This window comes from Diospyros lotus, chromosome 7 (genome assembly GCF_014633365.1).
Source record: "Diospyros lotus cultivar Yz01 chromosome 7, ASM1463336v1, whole genome shotgun sequence".
NCBI lineage: Eukaryota > Viridiplantae > Streptophyta > Magnoliopsida > Ericales > Ebenaceae > Diospyros > Diospyros lotus.
In genome coordinates, this window is record NC_068344.1 from 28,580,105 (window position 1) to 28,606,928 (window position 26,824).

Consider the following 26,824-nt stretch of genomic DNA (forward strand, 5'->3'; position numbering starts at 1 on the left):
CATTATTTTTATGTCAGAAAATTAGATTTACATGTCAAAAAAGAAAATGACTATAATACCCTAATTAATCTTAAATAATTACACAAGTTCTATTATTACAAATCTATATATTAAAAATTGAAATACCAAATTTAACCTTAAATAAAAGAAAATAGGGTCAATTGATAATTTGAGAGGAAAAAATGGAAAAGAAAATGATAAAATGTAATCATTAACTTTAATCAGTACTTAAACTAAATTAAAATTTCAATTTATCTCCAAAGAGGTGCAAAAACCAATCAGTCCATAGTCTAAGCAAAATTCATAATTTAGCAGATATTTACTTACAAACCCAAAATTTAAGTACTCCGGGTGAATGCCACCTTTGTAAAAGGAGTTTATTTCAGACAAAAAAAAAACGTAAATATGCAGGAGCTTACGACTTACAAGATCTTATCAGCTCCACCAATGTGCTGAATTTTGTAGTTGAGCTTCCATTTGGTCCAACAGCCTCTAGTGCATTTTGTTTTAGAACCCAGATCTTCTCCCTCATTTTCTTCCCTTCCTCGCCCGACAGAACAAGTTCCAGAGCACGAATTGTCTCAGCTTTCGTGAATATTCCACCCTCTACCATCACCCCAATTCGCCACTCATCCTGCACCATCCTGCCGTTCAGCTGCTGGTCTCCGAAAAAAGGCCTGCAAATCATCGGCACGCCGCCGGCAATGCTCTCCAGGATCGAGTTCCACCCGCAGTGAGTCACGAACAGGCCGACCGACGGATGCGCCAAGACTTCCTGCTGGGGAGCCCACGTTACCATCTTCCCGTAACTCTCCGTCTCTTCCACGAACCCTTCCGGCAGTAGGCCCCTTGAATGGTCTCTCAGCGACCAAAGAAATGGAATTTTGCTTGATCGGAGTGTCTCTGCCAGTGCTAGCAGTTCATTAGGAGGTGGCGTGGTTATGGTCCCAAAGCTGATATACGCCACGAATGCGGCTTCGTGCTTGTCCAGCCACGAGAGGCATCCATTCTCGTCTGATTTCGATAAAGCTGGTGATGATAGGGTTGAGGGGCCAATGCAGAGCGCCTTTTGGAGCTTCGACTTGAGGTCGGCTGCAATGGCGGTCTCTAGCTCTTCGAAGGAGTTCAGCGCCACGGCGGTGGCCCTTGGGAGGTGTTTTGCCATGTTATGGAGCAGTTCAGCCATCGGCGAGTCTAGCTTTCCGGTAAGGATCCCGTCTGGTATATCGTCCGGGCGGACTGATGATAATCCTGGGATGAACTCGAGAGCTCCATCTCCATTTTTGGACGCGCCTGGATTCAGAGTGGCCAATCCAAATATTTAGTTCGGTGGGAAAAAGGAAATATACTCATGATATATTATTTTTCTTCATAATAAAAAGTCTGTCATACTATATCCTGAACTAAATGGAAATACATAAGAATTCAATAAATAAGTTAATTAATAATTGATGAACTTATATTTTTTTTTAAAAAAAATTAACGCTTAATGACTAAGGTTAAAAAATTCGAAATCTCAAAATATAATAAATTTATTTTTAATTATGTCAAATGCATCTCTTTTACACATGTGATTAGACAATTAATTCTTTATTCAATTATCTCCCCATTCGGTTTGCAAAAGGCATGAATTGTTCCATTATAGAACCATCAAAGAAGAAGAAGAACAACTATGTTAGAGAGAGAGAGAGAGAGAGAGAGAGAGAGAGAGTGGAATATGGAAGAAGAAGATGATGTATTCACCCGTGAAAGAGTCTCTACAATGGGCAATTTATGGTAGCTAATAAACTGAAACAGTAACAGATTACAAAGACTAACTAATCTAATATACTGTGACATAAAATTGATAAGGTGGCAGCTGTGATATTCTCGGTAACCCCCCTCAAGTTGGAGAATGTGGGTGAAGCAATCCCAACTTGGTAGCAAGATTTTTGCGCTGAACTGAAGCTAAAAGTTTGGTAAAAATGTCTGCTAGCTAAGCAGTGGAGGAGATGTGGAGAGGCTGAATGAACCCACGCTTGAGATGCTCTCTGACTAAGTGGCAATCAATGTCCAAATACTTGGTGACTGGGTTGGCAGCAATGTGTAAGGCTGCCTAATTATCACAGTATAATGGAATGGGAAAGTGGAGTTGAACCTGAAGATCCTTTAAAAATATGAAATCCACAACAACTCACATACACAATAGAGGCCATGCTGCGATATTCTACCTCAGCAAAACGGGAGACGGTCCTTTGGTTTTTTTCTTTTTTTTTTTGTCTTCTAGGAAATTAGACCTCCTCCAAGAAAGACGCAAAACCCAGTATCAGATCACCTTGAGAAGGCACAAGAGGCCCAATCAACATCACAATAGGCTTGAAGATGAAGTGTGTTGGAGGCAGGATAAAAAAGACCCATAGATGCGGTACCTTTGAGGTACTTGAGAACATGAATAGCAGCATCGAGATGAGGTTTCCTTAGTGAATTTATAAACTGGCTTAGATGTTACACTGAGTGGCTAATATAGAGTTTAGTTATATTTATGTATAATAACCTGCCAACTAATCTGTGAAATTGATCTAGGTTGGAGAGAAGCTACCCTTCATCAGGTGAAAGACTGAGTCCTTGAGATAAAGGAGAGAAAGAAACATTTGCGTCTTGCAAGTTGACATCTTGTATGACATCCATTATAAATTTCTTTTGACTCATGAAAGTACGTACATTCAAACCTTGCAATTTTGATGCCCAGAAAATACTTAACAAACTCAAGATCTTTATAGTGAATTTAGCATCCAGTTGCTGCTTAACCAGGTTGAGATGAACCAAATTGCCATTTGTTAACAGCAAGTCAAGTACATAAACAAGTAATGCGACGAAATGGATGCCAGACTGTTGAATGAATAAGCAATAACTGTGCAACAATTGATGGAACCCAATGTTGACTAGAAAGGAAGAGAACTCAAGGTTCCATTGCCTGGATGCTTGTTTCAAGCCATAAAGTGAATGTTTGAGCAAACAAACTTAGCCTGATGCATCTTTGGAGTAACCCGGATGTGGCTGCATAAATACTTCTTCATTGAGAAACTCATGAAGAAAGGCGTTGTTTATATCTAGTTGACAGAGAGGCCAACCTTTTGCTGCTGCTAAGGCAATAAGAATCCTCACTGTGACAATCTTAACAAGTGAGAAGCTATCTTTAAAGTTTAAACTTTCTATCTGGTTATATACCCTTTGGCACCCAAATGAGCTTTGTAACGATCCATAGTGCCATCAATGTTATATTTCACCTTGTAAACCCATTTACAGCCAAAGGCCTTTTTGCCTTTAGGTAGAGAGCTGAGTTCCCAAGTTCCATTCTTTTCCAATATTGCCTCCAATTCAATATCCATGGCAGCAATCTAGTTAAGGTTGGAGGATGCTTGATGAAAGGTAGATGGTTCTTTAATGGCAAAAACATTATTGAGGAAAATAGTATAGGTAGGGACAAATTAAAATGAGTGAGAAAAAGCTGTGTGGATTGGGCTTTACATGGATGACGTGAATCATTGCAAAGGGAAGTTGATGAAGTAGCGGTCCCTAAAAAATCTTGAAGCCAAGCTGGTTTAGCACGAGTGCGTGGGCTTCTTCTAGGAATAGGAACAGGTCAGGAATGGGGAACAACAATTTCAACTGGGGAAGGAACAATGAGATTGGAAGGAGAAGAATGTGTGGATGTAGGTAAATTTTCTGGAGGAGAGGAAGCAGGAGATTGGATAGGTGTGGGTGGGGTAAAAAAATCATAAGGGAAAACAAGAGACAATGGTATTGTTACGTTAGGAGTTGGGGACAGCAGTTTTAAAAGGGAATTGATTTAAAAAAAAAAACGAACATCTCACCTAACAAGTAGCCTTTTGTTCTGCAAATCATACAATTTGTATCCTCTTTGGGTTCCAGGGTAACCAATAAAAATAGAGGGAATTGCTCTAGGACTAAATTTATCTGGATTTGGGTAATAAGGATAGCCATATACTCGAAGGTTTGTGTAATCTGGAGGTTTATTAAAAAGAATTTGATAAGGTGATTTCCAATCAAGACATGGTGTAGGAAGTCTGTTTAAAATATGTGTGGTTGCTTGGATATTCTCCATATTCCCGTTCAAGTTGGAGAATGTGATTGTATCAGAGTAACAATCACTGAGTTGATACCATTTTGTCTTTGAATTGGAGTCTCTATTTTGCTTCTCTTAAGGAACCTAGGGAGATCTTGAAATTGGAATAACAAAAACTCTTAATGATCGAAGTGCCGATATAACTGCTAGAGATCCATTATGTTTACAGAGCTCGGATCGTCCAGATGGAACAAACTACAGATCTTGGAGTCATGCAATGCAAATCGGTCTTAGGGAAAAACATAAATTAGGGTTCATAGATGGCAAAATCCGGGCACCAAGTGAAGATTCTGATTAGTTTGAGCTCTAGCAGAGATGTGACTACATGGTCACATCTTGGATGGTCAATGCAATTTCGAAGGGCGTGTTAGAGGTCTTCCCATACACAACCAATGCTAGAGAGCTTTGGGAAGAAATTGCTGAGAGATTGGGGAAAGTAACTAGCCATGGGTGTATCAAATTCAATGCAAAGTAGCTTTAATCTCGAAAGAGAATGCGTTACGAATAGCAGAGGATTCAAGAGAATACCAAAACAAGTTTCAATCATTGAGAATCTAAAATACCTTTCATGGCCGAAAGCATACACATATGTACACACAGAGTATGAACATTAACTGAAAAGAAATAAAGAGACCAAGGATTTACTGTGGTTCACCCCAAATCAGAGCTATGTCCACGTTGAAATCCGATGAGAAGAGCTCACTACACTAAATGAGAAACGGAGATTACACCCTCAAACATGGCTCACAAACACTCTCTATACATCACTAGTTTGCTAACAAAAATGCTCCAATAATCACAAATACAGATTAGAAGCTAAGACCTATTGAACCAGAGAACAAGGAAGATAAGCATATACAAAGCATTTACAGAGCAAACGAAGAAACCCCCAAAACCCTTGGTCGATCAAGACTCCCCCTCTCTATTCCTTTTTCCTTCTCATGACGCTTCAAATCCCAATGCGAGAGATAAATAGCATATCTGGATGGCTAGGATTGAGCATCATAAAGGTAAGATGGATGACCAAGATTTGGTCGTGCAACACGATCGATATTCTAACAAAAAGGCAACCAAGCGCCATCTGGAGAAGAGGATGGTTGCCACGTGGCCATCTTGCAGGCGCCACACGACAACTTGCAGATGCCAAATGTGGCCCTCCAAACCTTTAACCCAAACGGCATCATTTGATGCTTCACCGAACAACATCAGAATGCATCAGTTTCTGTATATTATACACAACTCAAAAAACTGTGGGATGAGTTGGTCTTTGTGGATCCATTGCCTCCTTGTACATGTGGAGCAGCAAAGGCTTTGGCTGATATAACCAATAGAAACAGACTAATGCAACTTCTGATGGGACTCCACGATGGTTATGATCAGGTTAGGAACCAAATTCTTTTACTAGATCCTCTCCCTACTGTTATCAAGGCTCATTCAATGGTGTTGCAAGTTGAGGCACAGAGACAAGTGTCCTATTCATTCATTGATGTAGCAAATGGTTCAGCCTTGTTGACAAGATTTACATACTGCAAGATTCAAGCAAATCAAAGGCTCAAAAAGGCTACTGTGTGTACTATAAGAGGGATGGTCACACCAAAGAATAGTGTTTTAAGCTGATGGATATCCTGATTGGTATAAAACCAATAAGAACAAAGATATCGTCAAGGACTTGTGGCACATGTTGATAGCAAGGCAGAGAAAATTCAAGATAATCCTTTAGAAGTTTCTAATGTTGCAATTGGAAATGAAGAATTAAGTGTGTATTGTAAGAGGGATGGGCACACCAAAGAACAATGTTTCAAGCTGATTGGATATCCTGATTGGTATAAAACCAATAGGAATAAATTAAGATATCGTCAAGGACTTGTGGCACATCTTGATAGCAAGGCAGAGAAAATTCAAGATACTCCTCGAGGTTTCTAATGTTGTAACTAGAAATGAAGTATTAAGCACAGTTCTACCCAACACTCTCTTGAAAATCCTTCAAAGCAGCAATCCAAACTTTGCTGGTAATGAAACCTGTAGGGAAAATAATCTCGCACAAAGCCAAAACACTTTCTGTTAGTAGCGAACAAATCGAATCACAAGTGATAGCAACAAACACAAGAACAGAAAGTTAAACTTCCCTTTGAAAATACCAATAAAGGTTACAGCTTATTCAAGGCTCAGATCTGTATATCATCACCTACAGCGAACCAACGAGAAGCTCTCCCAAACCGAAGTCCAATCGGCCCAGCTCGGTACCAACACACAGCAAGAAGATCACACAGAAATGGTTCACACAGAGACCCAACGAGTTCAACTAGGTTTCTCTTCTTTTTCACTCTCTCGTCCCATCGAACCCACATAGGTTTTATAGCCATCAAGAGATAAATCGAAACCAGCAAAAAATCCGTCAAAGGAGGATAAAGGAACCAGGCTTTCGGAGAAGATAGAAATGGCGAGATAGGAGGAGAGGATAAGCTAGGGTTTTGGACGGAGTCGCAAACGGCCAGAGAAGAAGTAGGTCACAAAACGAGAAACAAGTATTATATACCTGGGAGAGGGCTGGCCGAGCTGGGCTTCAATTTGGGCCTGAGCTGCTGGGCCAAAATTGGCCCTGCCTCCTCAAAGGCCTTTTGGGCTTGCTTCTCTATTTCGTGACCTGCACATTGGGTTGTATCCACACAAAAGTGGCCCACATGATCATCATAGCCTTGGGATGTTTGGTATCACAAACAACAAATCTCCACCTTGATACCAAACATCCAGCAAATCGGAACCCACCGAGAATGCACAAAAAACACGCATAATGCACTAAGCAAAAAACAAATAAATAACACACAGCAATATAATAGCACTCAGCATAAAAATAGCACACAGCAACAGCACATAGCTTATCAGCACTCACACAGAACTGATTATGTTATTTTACCAATATTTAAGAGTGATAAACAGCTCCTAAATTTTGCTAATGTGAGAACCTTAGTACCCATATCTGAGGGGTTATAATCAGTCATAATTTTCTCCAAATTAATAATATTTTGAGACACTATGTCACGTATAAAATGGAGTCTGATATCTATGTGTTTAGTGCGTTCATGAAACATGGGATTTTTGCACAAATGAATAGCTGACTGGCTATCTGAATAAACTACTACATTACTCTTTAAAACACCCAGTTCTGTGAGTAAACCTTTAAGCCATAAGGATTTTTTAATTGCTTCAGTTGCAGCTATATATTCTGATTCAGTGGTGGATAGTGCAACAATATGCTGAATTTTGGATTTCCAACTAACACAGGATTTACTTAATGTAAACACATAAGAGGAAGTTGATTTCCTGTTATCTCTATCACCAGCATAATCAGAATCTGTGAATCCTTCTAATTTAACTTCTTCATTTGTGCTTTTATACACTAAACCTATATCACAAGATCCCTTCAGATATCTTAATAACCACTTTAATGCTTCCCAATGCTTAGGACCTGGGTTTGACATAAACCTGCTAAGTGTGCTAACTACATGAGCTAGGTCAGGTCTAGTACACACCATTAAGTACATAATTGACCCTATGACATTAGAGTATGGCACTTTACTCATATACTCTTTTTCTTCTTCATTAGCAGGTGATTGATCTCTTGATAAAATAAAGTGGCTTGCTAAGGGTAAGGAGACTGGTTTACACTCATGCATGCCAAATTTCTTTAAAATTTTTTGGATATAAAATGATTGATGCAAAAACAAAATGGAAATAGACCTGTTTCTTTTGATTTCCATGCCTAAAATTTTCTTAGCATGTCCTAGGTCTTTCATTTCAAATTCTTTGTTTAAAGTTGTTTTGATCTCATCAATCATTTTTATATCTGGACCTATTAAAAGCATATCATCAACATATAGCAGCAAGAACACACAGTAATTGTCATGATGCTGAAGATAAAGACAGTAATCAAAAGCACTTCTTTTAAAACCAATGGAATGTACAAAATTATCGAAACGTTTGTACCATTGCCTAGGAGACTGTTTCAACCCATATAAAGATTTTTTCAGGTAACACACATAATTAGGATTATTTTTATCTTCAAACCCCATAGGTTGAGTCATATATATGTTTTCTTCTAGATCACCATGCAAAAAAACTGTTTTGACATCTAATTGTTCTAGTTCCCAATTAAAGTAAGTAACCAATGCTAACATAACCCTTATTGTGGTATACTTAACAACTGGAGAAAAAATTTCATGGTAATCTACTCCTTCTTTCTGTGTGAAACCCTTGGCTACTAACCTAGCCTTAAACTTTACTGGTTCAGCCCCACTTGCCCCTTCTTTTACTTTGAAAACCCATTTGCAACCCACTAAGGATTTGTCTTTAGGCCTAGGGACTAATTCCCACGTTTGATTTTTATGAAGTGAACTCATTTCTTCTTTCATTGCACCAATCCATTCTTTAGCATTTTCATTTTTAATAGCTTCTTCATAAGTATTTGGCTCTTTATCTACTAGATCTTGGTAGCTAGCATACCCAATGCTAAAATCAGTTTCCAATCTTTTAGGGAGTCTTTGTGGCCTTCTTTCCCTATCTCTTGCTAATAGATAGTCATTTAGGGAATCTGGACTTTCTGTTTCTTCTTCTAGATTACTCTCATTTTCATTAACCTGATTTTGTGCATTACTCTCCACCTCATTTGGGGTATTATGGATAAAAGTACTAACTTTCTCCACCTTACTCTTAGTGTTTTCTAGCTTGTTTTCATTCTCTAAGTTTGAGTCTTCCTTAAGGCATGGCATTTCCAATTCATTAAAGGTGACATCCCTGCTGATTATGATCTTTACACCCTTTTGGCTTCTATCCCATAACCTATATCCCTTTACTCCTTCGGGATACCCTAGAAAGACACACTTTCTAGCTCTAGGTTCTAATTTGCCCTCATTTTGATGTATAAAGGCAGCACAACCAAAGGTTTTTAAAACAGAATAATCTGCACATTTTCCATACCATTTCTCATAGGGTGTATCACCACTTAAAGCCACTGAAGGTGTCAAATTAGTTAAATAACAAGCAGTCACTATAGCTTCTCCCCAAAATGATTTTGGCATACCTGACCCTAGCTTCATGCACCTAACTTTATCTAACAAAGTCCTATTCATTCTTTCGGCCACTCCATTTTGTTGTGGAGTGTAGGGTACAGTCCTATGCCTGGTTATGCCACTTTCAGTACATAAGTTTTCAAAATCAGAATTACAGAATTCTAGACCATTATCGGTTCTTAAATATTTCAGTTTTCTCCCTGTTTGATTTTCAAATTGTATTTTCCATCTTTTAAATTTTGAAAATGTATCTGACTTTTCTTTTAAAAGATATACCCATACACGCCTAGAGAAGTCATCAATTATAGATAGGAAATATCTATTTCCTCCAAAAGTAGGATTAGACCCTGGTCCCCACAAATTTGCATGAACATACTCTAGGATTCTAGACGTTTTATGATTGCTAGAGGAGAAGGAGAGTCTGTGGTGTTTACCTAGGACACAAAAGTCACAGAATGGCAGGTCTGACACTTGATCCTTACCAAAAACACCCTTATCACTCAGATATTTGAGACCCTTTAAGCTAATGTGTGCTAACCTATTGTGCCATTTTTGTGTGTGATCCGTGTTAAGAGAGGCAACAGTGGGAGTTATATTACTTAACACTTGTACATTAGTTAAATAAATTCCATTTTTCCTTACAGCTTTAAAAGCCCTAAGTACACCCTTAAACATTTGGATCATCCCATTTTTAATCTCACCTGTGAACCCCAATTTTTCTAGTTCCCCAACAGAAATTAAATTTCTACTCATTTGAGGGATATATCTAACTCCAGTTAATACTAGCACATAGCCATTTTCAAATTTAACAGTTATATCTCCTACACCAGCTACTTTGTATGCCACATTATCACAAGTAACAACATGCCCATTATCAGAATCATGTAAATGTGCAAACCAGTGTTTTCGAGATGTAACATGAAATGAAGCACCAGAGTCTACAATCCATTCATGCAAATAGGTGTTCACAGACAAATTAATTTCAGATGAATCAAAGTTTACTAACATATAAACCTCACCAGACTCACCTTCAGAAGACACTACATTTGCCTCATTATTTTCCTTCTCCTTTTGTTTATTCTTTTCTATATAACAATCTTTTATATAGTGCCCAGGCTTTCCACAGCCATAACATTTTCTCCCTTTTATTTTTCCTTGGGACTTAGACCTACTTCTACCATTTTGCTTGCCATTCTTCTCATTCTTCTCAGAATTCCTAAACTGTGATCTACCCCTACCTCTTACCATATGAACTTCACCATTTCTTTTCTCATTTTTTAGTTCCATTTCTCTACTTCTAAGAGAATCAATAACAATTTCAGGTGACAATGTATCTCTACCATATTTTATTGCACTTTTAACTTCTCTATAGGTTTCAGGTATGGAATTCAATAAAATAACGGCTTTGTACTCTTCAGACACTGTTTCACCACAATTTGTTATATCTTGAACCAATTTATTGAAACCATCTAGATTTTCATCTAAGTCCTTAGAGGGTTCAATTTTGAAACTAAAAAATCGTTCAAGTAAGTAGAGTTTGTTAGGAGTAGACTTCACAAGGTATAGAGACTCAAGCTTTTCCCACAATTCTTTAGTTGTGTTTAATCTCCCTACCTTTCTCAAAACAGAATCCGAGAGATGTAAAATTATGGAAGTGTATGCTAATTCATCCATTTCCTTTTGTTCTTCAGTTATATCAGAAATTTCAGTTTCGGTTCCTTCTTTAGATGTACTAGGTTTAGCAAAACCGATTATAGCTTTTGAAACCTTCTATTGTACTAAAATTCCTCTCATTTTTTGTTGCCATATTGAAAAATCACCTTTACCATTAAAAACACCTAGTTCAAAATGTTGTGTTGCCATTAGATGCACAAAGCAAAATGCAACAGATAGATTTTTTCAGAATGCAATTAGCAACTAAACAGTCAGGAAATAACAATTACACAATTCCAAAATCAGCAAGTTCACAAAGAAATCAGCAAAGTAGATAATCCTAATATATCTATCAGCACGTAATGGTTACCACCACAGGGTAACCCCCAATCCTAATGTCCACCCCCACACGATGGCCTGCTACTTGCTGAAACAAAATTAGGGTTAGTAGAGTCTTACCAAACTAACCGGATTAACAGTCAGTAAATTAAGAGAGACAAACCACTGAGGTTGGGCTGATAGTCGAAAAGCCTCGCACGGCCGTTGGTGCTGCCACGCACCGTCGCCGGAGCTGCACGCGCCGTCGGCCGCCGGTTGGCCCGAGCTACACAAGCCGGTCGCCGAGACTCACCTCAACGTCGAGAAGCCGACGAAGGATCTCACGCGCCTTAGAACAACCGGAGTGGAGAGATCGAGTAGGATTTTCGAATCAGGTTAGGGTTTTGTGAACCTTCCCCAGACTCGAACGCAACTAAGAGATCGATGATCTCTTAGTCTCCAAACTCGGCTCTGATACCAGTTTGTAGGGAAAATAATCTTGCACAGAGCCAAAACACTTTCTGTTAGTAGCGAACAAATCGAATCACAAGTGATAGCAACAAACACAAGAACAGAAAGTTAAACTTCCCTTTTAAAATACCAATGAAGGTTACAGCTTATTCAAGGCTCAGATCTGTATATCATCACCTACAGCGAACCAACGAGAAGCTCTCCCAAATCGAAGTCCAATCGGCCCAGCTCGGTACCAGCACACAGCAAGAAGATCACACAGAAATGGTTCACACAGAGACCCAACGAGTTCAACTAGGTTTCTCTTCTTTTTCACTCTCTCGTCCCATCGAACCCACATAGGTTTTATAGCCATCAAGAGATAAACCGAAACCAACAAAAAATCCGTCAAAGGAGGATAAAGGAACCAGGCTTTCGGAGAAGATAGAAATGGCGAGATAGGAGGAGAAGATAAGCTAGGGTTTTGGACAGAGTCGCAAACGGCCAGAGAAGAAGTAGGTCACAAAACGAGAAACAAGTATTATATACCTGGGAGAGGGCTGGCCGAGCTGGGCTTCAATTTGGGCCTAAGCTGCTGGGCCAAAATTGGCCCTGCCTCCTCAAAGGCCCTTTGGACTTGCTTCTCTATTTGGTGACCTGCACATTGGGTTGTATCCACACAAAAGTGGCCCACATGATCATCATAGCCTTGGGATGTTTGGTATCACAAACAACAAAACCTTTATGCAACATTGTTGTTTTGGCTCAGTTCATAACAAACACTGGATCATTGATAGTGGTGTAACAGATTACATGTGTCATGATTTTAAAATGTTTGCCACATTGCATACTATCACACAATCAGTTACCATTTCTTTACCCGATGATGGTACTACCACTACCGTCACTTAGGTAGGCATTATCAAACTTAGCTCTACCTTACATTTTCAAGATGTGCTTTATATACCCTTACTTCATTTTAACCTCAATTATATCAGTAAATTACTTCGAGACATACACTTGTGATGATTTTCTTTCCTTATGGATGTTTGATTCAAGACCTGATGACTAGAGACATCATAGCAGTGGGACGTTTGGAGGGCAGGCTCTACATTTTGGACCAATCTGGTTTCTCCAACGACATAACCTCATTTCTTGCTCAAATACAGTTATATAAGACGACTCCTATATTTGATACTAGATTTGCTTTGATTTAATCTAATAAAGATAATTCTATTCTTTTTTTACTCTAATACTATGTAGAAAAGCATGAATCGTTCCATTATAGAACCATCAAAGAAGAAGAAGAAGAAGAGTAATTGTGTTAGAGAGAGAGAATGCAGAGGAAAAAGATGAGGATGTATTCTCTTCAGAAAGTCTTTACAATGGGCTACTTATGGTATCTAATACAAGAGCCACGTGAGCAGTTAGTTGGGTCTAATACAGCTAATACACTAACTAACTATGTCAACTAATAAATTGAAACAGTAACAGATTACAAACACTTAACTAATTTATCATACTGTGACATAAAATTGATTTGGGGAGGAACTGTGATATTCTCCTTACAGTTGCCCTCTGAAGTCTTATTGACGTAGGAAAAGTTTTTTTCGCACTAATTGTTGCATCCGATATGATTATTGCAACTTCACAGGCAAAAACGATGTATGAAAATTAAAGTGTGAGTCTGGCAAACTAAACGGTTACATTGGAATAATAAGAAGAGCCCAAGAAAATAATATTCTATATAATCTAATATTACATCTCGTGTTAACATATTATTAGACTTTAATCATATATTATGATATAGTTGATAAAATAAATTATATTACGTACTAACATCCTATCATATAAAACGTCACTATTCGTGAGAAATGTTATCCCCACTTCTAATACCCATTTTTAATATGCTAGTTATAATACCCATTTTTAAGGACAGTTGTGTCTTTTAAGTATATATTTAGTGTCTGAATATTGCCACTCAGAGAGAAAAATCCTAACTTAATGCTAATAAGATTTACCTTATCTTGATGATGACTGCCCTTCTAAATTTTAAGAGAATAAAATAATCCTAGGATTATTGGGATAAATCCAAGACAAGATAGGTTTTATCGTTGTTGGATCATTGCAAGAATCCCTATTGATCAACATAACTTTTAAATCATCGATCATCAGCTTGCAAACCCTGAGTAATTAAGATCACCCAATTTCGGACCTTCATAGTTTAAAATTCAGGGTTCCAGGCAGGGTGAAGGTTTCAACACCAAGCCTAATCCATTCCATGTAGAGTTTACGAGGCCAGGCTAGTCTTGGCCTTAGAGGCTTGCAAATTAATCCCAGCTTGGCCCACATGTTAATTAATTAATGTTGCTTTTGGGAAGACTGAGCTTGGCCAAGAAGACGTGACCCGCTTTGTGAGTTTCGGGCGCATCAAACATGTTTTAGTTTTAGTTAAATCTAGTTTCATTTGATTTAGTTAACATTTAATAACAGTACTGTTGATAATGGAAGGAGGTACTGGCAAACAAACTAAACAATACGGCTATGTTACACGGAAATGGAAATGGGAAACGTTTCCCATAGGAAATGAAAACGTGAAAACGGACATTTTTTTAAAAAAAATAGACATAAATAGAGTCCGAAACGGGAATAAAAAATGTTTCGAAAATAAAAAAACTGCACCTATAAGGTGTTTCCGTGTAACATAACAGATCTCAACAACTTTTGTAAAGCATAAAAGATGTATGCAAATGGCTCAAAACCATATAAAGTATTGAGTGTAATTTAGTCATTTAGAAAACATAAAAAAATGTTATATAAAAGACAAATGATATGATATATAATATAAAATATACATTGTATAGATGGTGAGTTTTTTTATATAATATCTTATTTGTATGTAATATATTTTTTATTATATATTGACATTTTATATTACATAAATATTAGTATCAATTAGTAATATAAAATTTTGCTCATTTCAAGACCAGGGAGAGAGTGAAGCAGGAAAGTTTGGTATGTACCAAATTTACCAAAAAAAAAGGTAGAACTTTACATACCAACCCTAAAATTTAGGTTCAATAAAGTTATATAGACTATCCTTATTATACTTTAAAATTATAATATTTTTTCTTTGATGAAGGTAAAAGAACCTAGGTTTATAATAAATTTTAATTATTATTATAATAATTACATCTAAATGCATGATAATTTTATTTAAAATTAATAATAAATATATTCACTATTATAAATTATTAATAATTTTAAATAAAATTATTATAAATTTATAGTTCACAAGTGGTTGTAAAGGCCGTGGGAAATAATAAAGACGTGGCATGAAGAGAGTCACGTTAATGTAATGAATTAACTAACAAACAAAAGGGACAGACACGATTTCCATTGTTCGAAAGGGCGGAAAAAGTTGTCTCTTTATAACCAGCCATCCTGCTCCAACCAAATTTTAAGTTCCACATTTATCCATTTATATATTATCAAAATTTATATAAAAAATAAAAAATGCTTTACGTGTTTTTATTTTAAATAATGTTAATTTTTTCTAATATTAAATCTTTTTAGACGTTCAAAATTCATACTACTCACTATTCAGGCAGACTGGATTCAAGAACCCAACTTGTGCTTCCCCAAACCCAATCCGCCCTTCATCATAACCTAATTTCAACGCCAATCGCTGCAAAATTATGCTTAAATCGACAACAAATGGAAGCAAGCATATTCATATAAACACAGATCAATTTCTGATAGATAAAAAAGACATTTTTGGGATCAAAATCAAACACATACCTGATTTTCCCAGCTGTGAGCTTCGGATGAGATCCGTATTCAAGTGAACAGAAAGCGAGCATGATCCAGCCGTCCAATAAGGCATCCATGGCACCTTCATCTCCGTCGCCATATCGCAGGCAAACCACAGAAAAGCATCACTCAACAAGCAGCCGACCTTCGACCCAGACGCCGTCTCCGCTTCTTCCACGGCTGCCCAGAAGTTTCCCGGCGTGGCCCGGAGGAAAAACTGGACACCCTCATGGATGTTCCCGGAGAGCTCGTGGCCTTCAGGAACGCCATCCCACACGTTAAAAGGCGTTATGTTGCCCAAGTCCCCGGCTTTGGAGCCTGAAAAGATGGTCCTGTTGGAGCTAGCAGAGCTGAGGAAGGAGAACTTGAAGGCTGGCTCAGCGGCGGCTAGCCGGCGGACGAGGGTGAGCAGAGGAGCGGCGTGGGTGCCGAAGGGGAAGGCGAGCACTGCTACATGGAGCTCTTTGGAGCGGTCCGCCATGGCTGCTTAGGAAGAGCCTCAGCTTCCAGACTGTACTATTCAGGGTGGTTTTTGGGTTAGCGGAACTTATTTTGTTACTCATTTATTAAAAATTTAAGAGATTAAATATTATCAATCTTATAAATTATTTCAACAACTTTTTTAATTAAGCTATTGACAGCTTATTTAATTGACGAATTCAATTATCAATTTATCCTCGAATAACTCAACTATTTCCAACATTACTCCTTTATCCATCTACCTTTCATTACGTAGCTTTTTTTCATGGCTGACCTTTATCATTCACAACTTCTATCTCTAATCATCACCTCTATCATTGCCTCCTCCATCATCCGTTGTCATAGTCTCCATCATCCAATGCCATCACCTCCATCGCCTTCTTCTTTATCACCTATCGTCGTCATCTCCATCACCACATCCTCCATTGTCTGTTATTATCACCTTCATTGCCACCATCTCCTTCATATCTGTATATATATATATATATTATTTTTTATTTCCCAATGAGGCTCAAGACTATGACGAAGATTCGAGTTTATCTTCGTAGATTTTACCCCGAGATTAAAGTATAGTCCAATAAAATACCACTCATTGGCAGCCCATAAAGAAGTTAGACCATAAGCCCTTTATTAAGTCTTTGGAAAAGAAATGAGCCGAGCTCATTTGCTCAAGGCTTAAGAAAGCTCAAGCCTAAGCCCATTTACGCTCTTGCCTTACCCTAGCACTATCATATAAAAGGACTATTTCCCTTTATCCTTGCCCTTATTGACAACTGATTCTCTCTCTCTCTCTCTCTCTCTCTCTCTGCTCACTAGATAGCTTCCTTTTGATGACCGATCTTCGTGAATCCTTATGACCTCTTTTTGGCCAAATCTCCCTTTCCATGGCAGTAGTCTTTCGTTCCTTTGGGAGCCCTTAGTCTATCGGTGAGTAGTCTTTATTTATTCTATCCGACAAATCTTTCTAAGGTAAGCTCCCGGCCTACTATTCTTGTTTCCATCTTTTTTGCGAGTGGTGCTCTCTATTCCTTGGTGAATCATTTTGGTGAGTAACCTTTTTTTTTGGGGGGGGGGGGGGGTTTCTGGGCGAGATCTGTAAATCAGCAAGAGGGCTTGAACATTTGAGGATTTTCTATTCTTGGGATTTTGGGACTTCTCTGTGGTTTTGGTGGCCTTATTCTGTTGGTGTTACCTAAGTAGTAGGATCTGGACAGACTCAAATATGAGCCTTGAATCGCCATTTACAAGGAGTTCTATTTTATGCTCTTCTTGTGTTCTTGTTTTTCGATACTCTGGTTTTGACTGTACTAATCGGTTCTATTTTATAAGTGTTCTTCTGTAACAATATATATAATATATTAATGTCCATTATATTAATATATTTTTTAAAAATTACGTATAATTTATTAATGTGTAATTATAATAATTTTATTAGTTAGATATTAATTTATAATTTATTTTTATTATAAATTAATATTCTTATAAATTTTATTTATATTATTCAACAACATGTCCATTTTAATCTTTTTATTAAGTTATGAAAAGTTATTAATTTCTTCAAACTAAACACATGATTATATAAACGACAGCTTAAGACACATTTATCTAAATACGTTATTAATTTAGACACTAACTAACTTTTAATTTTTACATAATTTATGAATAGAAAAACTTATAAAGTATAAAAAAAAGGTAAGCCAAACAGCCTAGAGTCGGAATTATGGATCCATAAAATTCAGTCCAAATACATATATATGAATATCTAGACTGCATAATTTTCTTATGCATCCTATCAATTCCAGACCGGAGCTGATGTAACGCCCCGTTAATGGTGATTTAAATTAATTTTGAGATAATTTGATTTAAAAGAAATAGCAAAATAATTTGTTGTGATTAAATAAAATTAAATTATGTGATTTTAAGGAAATAAGAAATTAAGGTATTGATTAATTATTTTAGGAATTTCTGGAATTAGAAAAAAAATGAAATAAATTAATTTGTGTGATTTTTAGAAGTTTCGGGCATTTCTGCAATTAATATAGGGGGTGAGAGTGCAATTAATGGAAATTTGGGGGTGCTGGCGTGAATCGCGGAAAAGGCCAAAAGTCACTTTAAATATAACCTAAATCCTATATAGGTTGAGAAGGCGTGCGGGCGCGAGCGGTTGTGCGAGAGGCAGGCATGGGCGAGGTCTTGGCTTCGAATCCGCGGGCAGGCGCGCAAGGCTGAGAGATTTTGGCTGATTTTAATCAGCCTTGGACGTCGAAACGACATCGTTTCGCTAGGAGGCGGTGGCCGCCCCAGCGCTGCCACATGGCCGCGTTCTGGCCACTTCTTTTGGCCAATTTAAGGCCCTTTTTTTCACCTGATTTCAGCATCCAATTTCACATTTGAACAGTAAGAAAAATTTCAGAAAATAACAGCGAGCTCGCGACGTGAAATTGAGAAATTTGGGTTTCAAAAATCGGATTAAATCCCGTTTAATCCCAGATTTAATTATCCAGGTATGTAATTAAACTAGTAATTAATATTCTGTGCAGTTGAAATTTTGTTTAGAGCCCAATTTTATTAATTTTGACAAATAATTGGGATATTACAGTTTGTATAACTTTGACCGCGTTTGGTCAAATCAAGCCTAAGGTTATCTTCGGAAAGGCAAATTCTTTATACCCTCATTGTCGATTCTTTCGATGTCAATTTATTTGACCTCCATTCGTTGATTTCGGCTGTTAATAAATTATGGAATTTAAAACGGTTTGTTTTAAAATTTAATTTATTAAATTGGTCTCGAGGGTTTTATTCGTTGGTTGCCTATGGGGGTTTGTGCCACCCTCAAGCCTATGGGAATGATGCCGTACTCACTCGGGGCTAGGTTCTTAGTTGTTCGGGTATTATTATGGATTTTTGGTTATTTATTGGCTAGAGCGGTTGTGCAGTGGAGGCAAGGATCGGCTATTCGATGATGGAGTGACTGTCGTATGGTCTATCTTAGGTCGTCAGATGGTATCTCCTGGTCACTGACTGCTGACCGGTGCCAAGCACTATTGACTGGCTCTGTCGTTATGTGATTATAGCATGATCTGGTATCATTTTATTCTTGTAGCATGGTTTGGTATGCACATGGGTATGGGCTGCATGTTGGGATTATCATGATTTGGTTATGCTTGATCACGGACATTCTAGATTGGTCAGGTTGCATCCAGTACGGGCATATGCATCGCATGTGATTTACTATATGGGCAGAGCGTGGCCTGATGCCTGGATGTATGGGCGCCTTGTATCACGTTGATGCTCATTATGCCATTGCATTTTATATGTATTGCATGGTTACTGGTAGTATTTAGTTCTCAGACAGGAGTACCGTTCCGAGGGAGCCTATGGCTCGGCTGTCGGGAGTATCGGCAGGGATACGGGTGACGAGAGTACCGACTCGGGACAATGCGCACAGGTTTGTTGGAGATCTATGTTGTCTTTTAGGGCAACGGCAGGTTGGTATGGGACTTGGGTGCCAGGTATCTTATGTGGGCCCCAAGGACCGGTATGTGCTTTCATTATGCGGCACTGTTGCGTTGTTGCGTCACATGGCTTGTGTGTACATGTGGGTTTATATTTAGGATGATCTCTTCTTCTGTTTCATTTACAACCTTCATTTTCATATAAACTTACTGAGTCTTGCGACTCACCTTGCTTTTCATCATTCCAGGTAAGGGTAAAGCAAAAGTCGAGGGCGAGGACCGCGCCACCTAACAGCCAGCCATGTCGGTAGGGTGTACAGTTAGCTGCCCTCGTCTTCTCTGATGTTTTGTTAGGAGTTCTGACTCTCATTTTTTACTGTGCCCGGTTGTTCCTGGTATCTTTTATTTGTTGGCACAAGTGTCTGTATATTTTTATATACTCCTTGACCGTTGTTCTAGCGAGGTACTTGTGGGCGTGCATGTATATTGTTTTGATTCTGCTGTTGTATTTTTCGTATGTATGCATGCCATGGTATTTTTAGTCTTATGTCTATTTCTCTTCCCTTATGTAAGCATTTTCGTTCGGATAGATCGGACGGTTGGGATATCCGGGCGGGGGTGCTTACAGCTGACCACTTCCAAACTATTCATGTGCCTATTTATGCCATTAATTACAATGAATATAAATTTAAAAATATACTTATATCTGTATATAGAATTTTTTTCTAATTCTACAATTTTAACTAAATTTTTCCTTTTACTTCACACATATTAAAAATTTAATTTTCATATATGATATATCACATTTTCTCTCTCATCTTCTTTTTTTACGGCGACGATGAAGTAGTCGGAGTTTGGCTATCTATCTGTCTATGCATCTGATTGGGTAATGATTTAGTCATTATTGAATCAATTTTTTATTAAAAAAATTGAGAGAAGTGTAATTAAAATTACAAACTGCAAAAAAATATGGAGACTCTACGTTTTGGCCAAATATATAGATGGTGGGGGTAATTTGCCACCTCACCTTTTAGTTCCAAAATCAAAAGTTAATTCTTAGTTACACGCAGTGACCAACTCCAACAGAGTTCTGAAATTCTTAGTAGAGCTCCCATCTGATTCGACAGCATTTGCTGCAGCCTGTTTGAGGATTTTAATGTTGTCTCTCCCTCTCTTCCCTTCTTCTGACCCCAAAATCTGATCCAACGCCTTCATCGTTCCAAATTTCGTGAACACCCCACCCTCTACGCTCACTCCGATCTTCCATATATCCTCTATGAATCTGCTGTTCAGTGGCTGGTCAGCAAAGAACGGCCGGCAAATCATCGGCACGCCACCGGCAATGCTCTCCAACACCGAGTTCCAACCTGCGTGAGTCACGAAAACTCCCACCGACGAGTGCTCCAAGACCTGCAATTGCGGGCTCCATGGCACCACCTTCCCAAGATTTCTTGTCCTTGTAAGGAATTCTTCCGGGAGATGCAGTCTGGAATTTTCCCTCAAAGACCAAAGAAATGGAACATTTTTGGATTCTAGTGCCTCTGCCAACGCCATTAGCTCTTCCAATGGGGGTGTTAGAATGGTGCCGAAGCATAGATACGCCACCGAAGAAGCTCTGTGCTTGTCCAACCATGGAATGCAGCCATTCTCGTCCGAAAAGGATGCCGGCGGCGAGGATAAATTGAAGGGGCCGACGTTGAGCAGCGGCTTCAGCTTCGACTTGAGATAGTCGGTGATGATGGGGTCTATTTCTTCAAACGAGTTAAGGGCGATAGCTGCTGCTCTTGGTATCGTTTGTCCCATGCTGTGGAGCATGCGTGAGAACGGGGATTCGAGATCTCCATGAACGATGCCTTCTGGTAAGTCTTCGGCATTTACTGCTGGCATTCCTGGGATGAATTCCAGAGTTTGGTCTGCGTTTTCTGTTTCACCTGCAATTATGTGAATTCATTAAGTACTGAGCAAAACAAAATCGCCTAATTAAGTAAATATCCAGAAAATTGTTTTCATGTTTTTCTGTGGAACATTCAAATGAATTATAGGAAACCCAAAACTTTGCTACACATATTACATTAATTGAATGCTTGAATAGGAAAGGTAAGACAAAATCTGTGCTTTTCAAAAGATTGAAAATTGTAGTGCTTTTTTCTTGCTATGAGAACTCCAACCTAAACCTAAATCTAAATGGCAAGTTAAAGCTCTATGTTTTGTATGCTTACGTAATATGCACCATGATTGATCTGGCTAGCTTAGATCTAATTTTTTTGTGCTAATAAGATTCATTATGGACTCATAGAGAACCAGAAGTAAAAACGCAACAAAAGGAAGGCCTACAACTATCAACAATCTCATAGCTAAAGTTGGGCAACCAGCACAAAACAACACTTGACTCTATTGAAACAAGCTTAAGTTGGACAATTCTAACATAGACTTGCAAGGGCACAAAGCCATTGTATGGCGAATAGGCTAAATAAATTAACTTTTGCACTACCCAAGCGAGCCAATGCCAGAAGATATTGCCAATACTTGTTTAATTTTTTTTTTTTTTTTTATCTGGGTGCATCTAAAAGTAAAATCTCAAGTTTCTCAACCAAAAAGTTGTGTTGATTTGGGAATTAAACGTACTGAATCGATCGATCTACCCATTGTTCAATGTAACAAATAATAGATTTTGTTGATTTTTCGGTAAGCAAATATTTTTTCGTTGATAAAGATTCAAAATTACAGCCCATGATCTTATATTGTTATATATAGTATCTTACGAAAAAATTATGCAGAAAAAACTTGACCTATCAACGTTCTACGAATGACATCGGTGTTCAGATGAACAGATATGGAGAAAGGCGCTGCCGTCCAGAGTGCGACCCAAGGGACGCCCATTTCAGCTGCCATATCGCCGGCAAACCAAAAGAATGCATCGGTCAACAAGCAGGTGATCTTCATGCCAGATTTGGCCACAGCCTCTTCTACTCCATCTTTGAAGTTTTCCGGCATTGCCTCGATGAAAAGCATCACGCTTTCCAAAGGGTTGCAGGAGAAGATGTGGCCTTGGGGGATGCCATCGCTCACATTGCATGGTGTGATGTTGGCATGGTCACCAACTTTGATCCTGGAGAAGACTTTGTCATTGGACTTTGCAGTGTTGAGGAAGGAGAACCTGACATCCGGTGCGCCAGCGGCTAGCCGGCAAACGAGGCTGAGAAGCGGTGCAGCGTGGGTGCCAAATGGGAATGCGAGGACGGCAACATGTGCTTCATTGCTGCCTGAAATTGGCATAGATAGATCAGCTTAGATTTGCCTGTTTCTGACAACTATATATTGCTTCAAAATGCCATGTTTTTTACTTTGTTTTGTTGATACTTGCATTACTTGTCTGCAAAAGGTGAAGTCCCTCACCTAAAGGGCCAATACTAATTGAGAGCAAGCAAGAGAGAGAGAGAGAGAGAGAGAGAGAGAGAGAGAGATCAGCGATAAACCAGAATCAAATGACAATAACGTCCGAATTTTTAGATAAATTGTGGTTGGAGAAGGCTTAGTTAACTCATTATCATGTAGTTGAAACAATATTTATTGATTTTACTTAGTAAAAAATGTACATATATTTATTCTTGTAATTCGACTTAGTTTACTTTGATTGTTTCTTATGTAATCTTTTTGAGTAGTAATTCTTTGACTGTTTCCTCTTTGGCTTATTAAATATAATAATTTATTTTTTAATATATTATAATAAAATAGATTTCATTGAAACTCAATGTGATTAATTTGAATTCTTTTCATGAAGACTCTTATAGTTAAATTAATTTAGTCGTAAAGATCTCTGTACTTTGCATTTTTTTTTTCACCAGCCCATTCCCTTAACTCAAACTATTAACAAGGTTAGGAAAAAAAAATGGTAAATTACACTCATATACTTACGGTTTAGATTTAATTATACAGGGAACTCATGTGATTTAGGCTTAATTTTATGGAGATTCAAGTGATTTAAATTTAATATTTAAGTCTTCTTAAAAATGATGTCATTTTGATAAGTTTGTTAGTGTCAACTAAACTTCAAACTAACAAAAAGAATTGTTTGAGAAAAAAATAAAAACAAATCAAAATATTTTAAAACATTAAATTTAAATCATATAAAATCTTCATGAAAATAATGCAAAAAGCACATAAGATTTGGGTAAAATGAAAAGGCATATGACGAAATTTAGAGACGAATTTAGCGACAAAAAGCGTAACGACCAAAAAAAAACTTTAGTAATAGATTTAGAGAGAGAACTTTTTCATCTCTGATGTAATTTGAAATTTAAAATTTTTAAATATTTACATTTTAAATTTAATTATTTAAAATGATATTGTTTAAATTTAATCATTTGGACAACTATTTTTAACTTTAACAAGATAATTATATCAAGAGTATTTTAGACAATAATAATAAATAGAATTTAAATCTAGATTAATTCCAAACATAAATTTGTAGAATTTAATTAAATTTTATATTGAAAATTGTATTATAAATTGTTGACACATATTTTTGTAACACCCCACATCGAATGATAGGAAGGTCTGGGATAACTTACCCTGATGGGCCTACACGAACTTCCAAGAGAAGTCACCTATCTTTAGATTTTCTCAGGTCAAGCATACTTAACTTGGGAGTTCTTTACCTGCATTCAGTTCAAAAGATATCCAGCTGGTGTTGTTTCATTCCTTACTTATTCTCGATATATACTATCATTTTTTGGGTTCTTGGGGTATTACACACATCGTATCTTCATCATGGGGTCCACAACTACGAGTCACTTCTTAGCTCTCACCCTTCAACAGCCAAGAGCCCCACCGCACTTATGAACCCCTCAGTGGTTGCCCTCTAGGCAACTTGATGTGGGATTCATGCCTAGGGGCCAATCAGCCCCCTGGCCCCCCCAGTGCAGGGGGTGATGGGCAATCCTCTTGAAAGATTCCCACAGACGGTGCCAAATGTTGACACACATTTTTGTAACATCCTGCATCAAGTGATAGGAAGGTCCGGGACAACTTACCCTGATGGGTCTACGCGAACTTCTCAAGGGGGTCACCCATCCTTGGATTTTCCTAGGTCAAGCACGCTTAACTTGGGAGTTATTTGCCTACATTCAGCCCAAAATGTATCCAACTGGTGTTGTTTTCTTCCTTACTTATTCTTAATGTATACTATCATTCTCTGGATTTTTGGAGTATTACACACATTGCGTCATCATCATAGGGTCCACAGCTGTGGGTCAGCTCTTAGCTCTCGCCCTTCAATGGCCAGGAGCCCCCCTGATAGTGTGGATGCACCAGGCTTGTCCCACATCGGTTGCCCAGAGAGCAACTATTGAAGGGCTCATAAGTGCGGTGAGGCTCCTGACTGTTGAAGGGCGAGAGCTAAAAAGTTGACCCGCAGCTGTGGACCCCATGATGTGTGTAATACCCCAAGAACCCATAAAAATGATAGTATATATTGATAATAAGTAAGGAAGGAAACAATACTAGCTGGATACATTTTTGACTGAATGTAGGCAAATAACTCCAGGATTAAGCGTGCTTGACTTGGGGTAGCCCAAGGATGGGTGACCCTCTAGGAAGTTCGCGTAAGCCCATCATGGTAAGTTGTTCCAAACTTTCCTATCGCTCGATGCAGGGTGTTACAAAAATGTGTGTCGACATTTAGCGCCGTTTGTGGGAATTGCCCCTAATGGTCCCTACAACCCCCGATAAGGGAGAGGCCGATAGAGCCTCACCACACCTGCTGGGGGGGGATGGTGTGGATACATCGGGTTCGTCCCACATCGATTGCCCAAAGGGCAACCACTTAGGGACTTATAAGTGTTGTGGGGCTCCTGGTCGTTGAAGGGCGAGAGCTAAAGAGTTGACCAACAGCTGTGGATCCCATAATGATGACACGATATGTGTAATATCCCAAAAGCTCAGAAAAATGGTAGTATATATCGAGATTAAGTAAGGAATGAAACAACACCAACTGGATACCTTTTGGGCTGAATGTAGATAAAAAACTTCAAGGTTAAGCGTGCTTGACTTGGGGTAGCCCAAGGATGAATGACCCCCCTAGAAAGTTTGCATAAGTCCATTACGATAAGTTGCTCTAGACCTTCTTATTGCTCAATGCTGGATATTACAAAAATGTGTGTCGACACAAATGAATTTGAAATATTAAGGTGATCCATTCCAAATGAATTGTTAAGCCTGTTGATCAGAAGATTATTTTCAAAAATATAAGAATACTTTCTACCGTTACACCAAATTCATGTGAGTATAAATATAATTTAATTTATTTTTTATTATTCTCACAAGACTCAGAACAATTCATGAATATTTTACGGGGTTCTAAAATGGATAAGGATTGAGAGGATTGTGTCTCACGCACGCGCAAACAATTATGGATCAGACAGTCCTGATTGATTTCCAGCCGAAAATAGAAGCGCGCTAATTTAATTTAATTATCGCTAATTAGAGCTAATGATTGCATATATCTTCATGCTAATTATTCAAGGCATGTTTAAAGTGGGGGTGACCTGAAAGTTTATACAAATTTTTGTTGGGTGTATTAATAGATTATGTTTACCTATTTAACTAGTATGTCTAAATTAGGATTGAGGGTTCTTAACTTCATAGCTAACAAAACAAATTAGGATTGACTCTTTACATATCACAACCCGATAATGAATCGACTAGAACTCAACCTATTTACTTATTTTATCACTCCAATTTAGTTTAGAGGTTCGTTCAATTTTGGGTTTTAGTTCAATTTAATTATTAGACTTTCATTTAATTTTTTTCATTAGGTTTAATTTTCTAACACTCATATCCGAAAATGAACCAAATACTTTTTTTTTTTTTTTTTACATTACAAATTGAACATGAATCGATCTGTATGAAAAATTGAACCACATGGAGTCAAAAAGTTGAGTTGAGTTTGATTTGGGTTTTTTATTTTCTAGGTTAGTTGTATTCCCTTACCTATAATATATAACATTTGGGTATTGTGATATAACATATTGATATCCATAATAAAAAAGTTTTGATATTCACAATATACAACCTAGATGCAACTAGACATGGCCAAAATTGAACCGGACCGGCGGTTCGAACCGGAACCGGACCCGGAACCGGCGGAACCGGAACCGGAACCGGAAGCGGACTGAACCGGCGAAATTCGGTTCGGTTCCGATTCAAGGTTCCGGGGAACCGAAATCGCCGGTTCCGAGGAACCGGAACCGCCGGTTCCGGTTCCGCGGTTCCGGTTCCGCGGAACCGGAAACCCCCCCCGTGCCCCCCCTCCCCCAACGGTCCAAAATTGGACCGTTGGCTGCCACCCCCCCAAGCCAATTTTATTAATTTTTTTTTTTAATTTTATAATTCCTATCTATATATACCCCTCCCTCCCCCACTCATTTTTCACACTTTCTCTCTCTCTCTCTCTCTCAAGTCTC

At 38.1% G+C, this 26,824-nt stretch overlaps 2 protein-coding genes across 3 annotated transcripts; both read right to left on the bottom strand.

Moving 5' to 3' along the window:
- Window positions 1-224: 224 nt before the first annotated feature.
- Window positions 225-15,983, bottom strand: LOC127806904 (flavonol 3-O-glucosyltransferase F3GT2-like). 2 transcript variants are annotated; one of them, XM_052344477.1, is made up of 3 exons: window positions 15,415-15,983; window positions 12,163-12,270; window positions 225-1,293 (listed from the first exon to the last, which is right to left on the bottom strand). In XM_052344477.1, the coding sequence occupies exons 1-3, from the start codon at window positions 15,905-15,907 to the stop codon at window positions 416-418; spliced, it is 1,479 nt and encodes a 492-aa protein (XP_052200437.1). In that variant the 5' UTR covers window positions 15,908-15,983; the 3' UTR covers window positions 225-415. The 2 variants fall into 2 exon arrangements, with proteins under 2 accessions (XP_052200437.1, XP_052200438.1); XM_052344478.1 differs by lacking the exon at window positions 12,163-12,270 and having other exon boundaries at window positions 15,415-15,981.
- Window positions 15,984-20,417: 4,434 nt separating this feature from the next.
- Window positions 20,418-22,637, bottom strand: LOC127805650 (flavonol 3-O-glucosyltransferase F3GT2-like). Its single transcript, XM_052342402.1, has 2 exons — window positions 22,151-22,637; window positions 20,418-21,292 (listed from the first exon to the last, which is right to left on the bottom strand). Exons 1-2 carry the CDS (start codon window positions 22,635-22,637, stop codon window positions 20,418-20,420), a joined length of 1,362 nt encoding a protein of 453 aa, XP_052198362.1.
- Between the last annotated feature and the right edge of the window lie 4,187 nt (window positions 22,638-26,824).

Coding starts and splice junctions, on each gene's coding strand:
- LOC127806904 (XM_052344477.1), bottom strand. CDS start 15,907: ATGGCGGACCGCTCCAAAGAGCTCCATGTAGCAGTGCTCGCCTTCCCC. Junction 12,271..15,414: donor CTCACAGCTGGGAAAATCAG/GTATGTGTTTGA, acceptor CCCAATGTGCAG/GTCACCAAATAGAGAAGCAA. Junction 1,294..12,162: donor CTCGGCCAGCCCTCTCCCAG/GTATATAATACT, acceptor CTCTGAATCCAG/GCGCGTCCAAAAATGGAGAT.
- LOC127805650 (XM_052342402.1), bottom strand. CDS start 22,637: ATGCCAATTTCAGGCAGCAATGAAGCACATGTTGCCGTCCTCGCATTC. Junction 21,293..22,150: donor CATTCGTAGAACGTTGATAG/GTCAAGTTTTTT, acceptor ACATAATTGCAG/GTGAAACAGAAAACGCAGAC.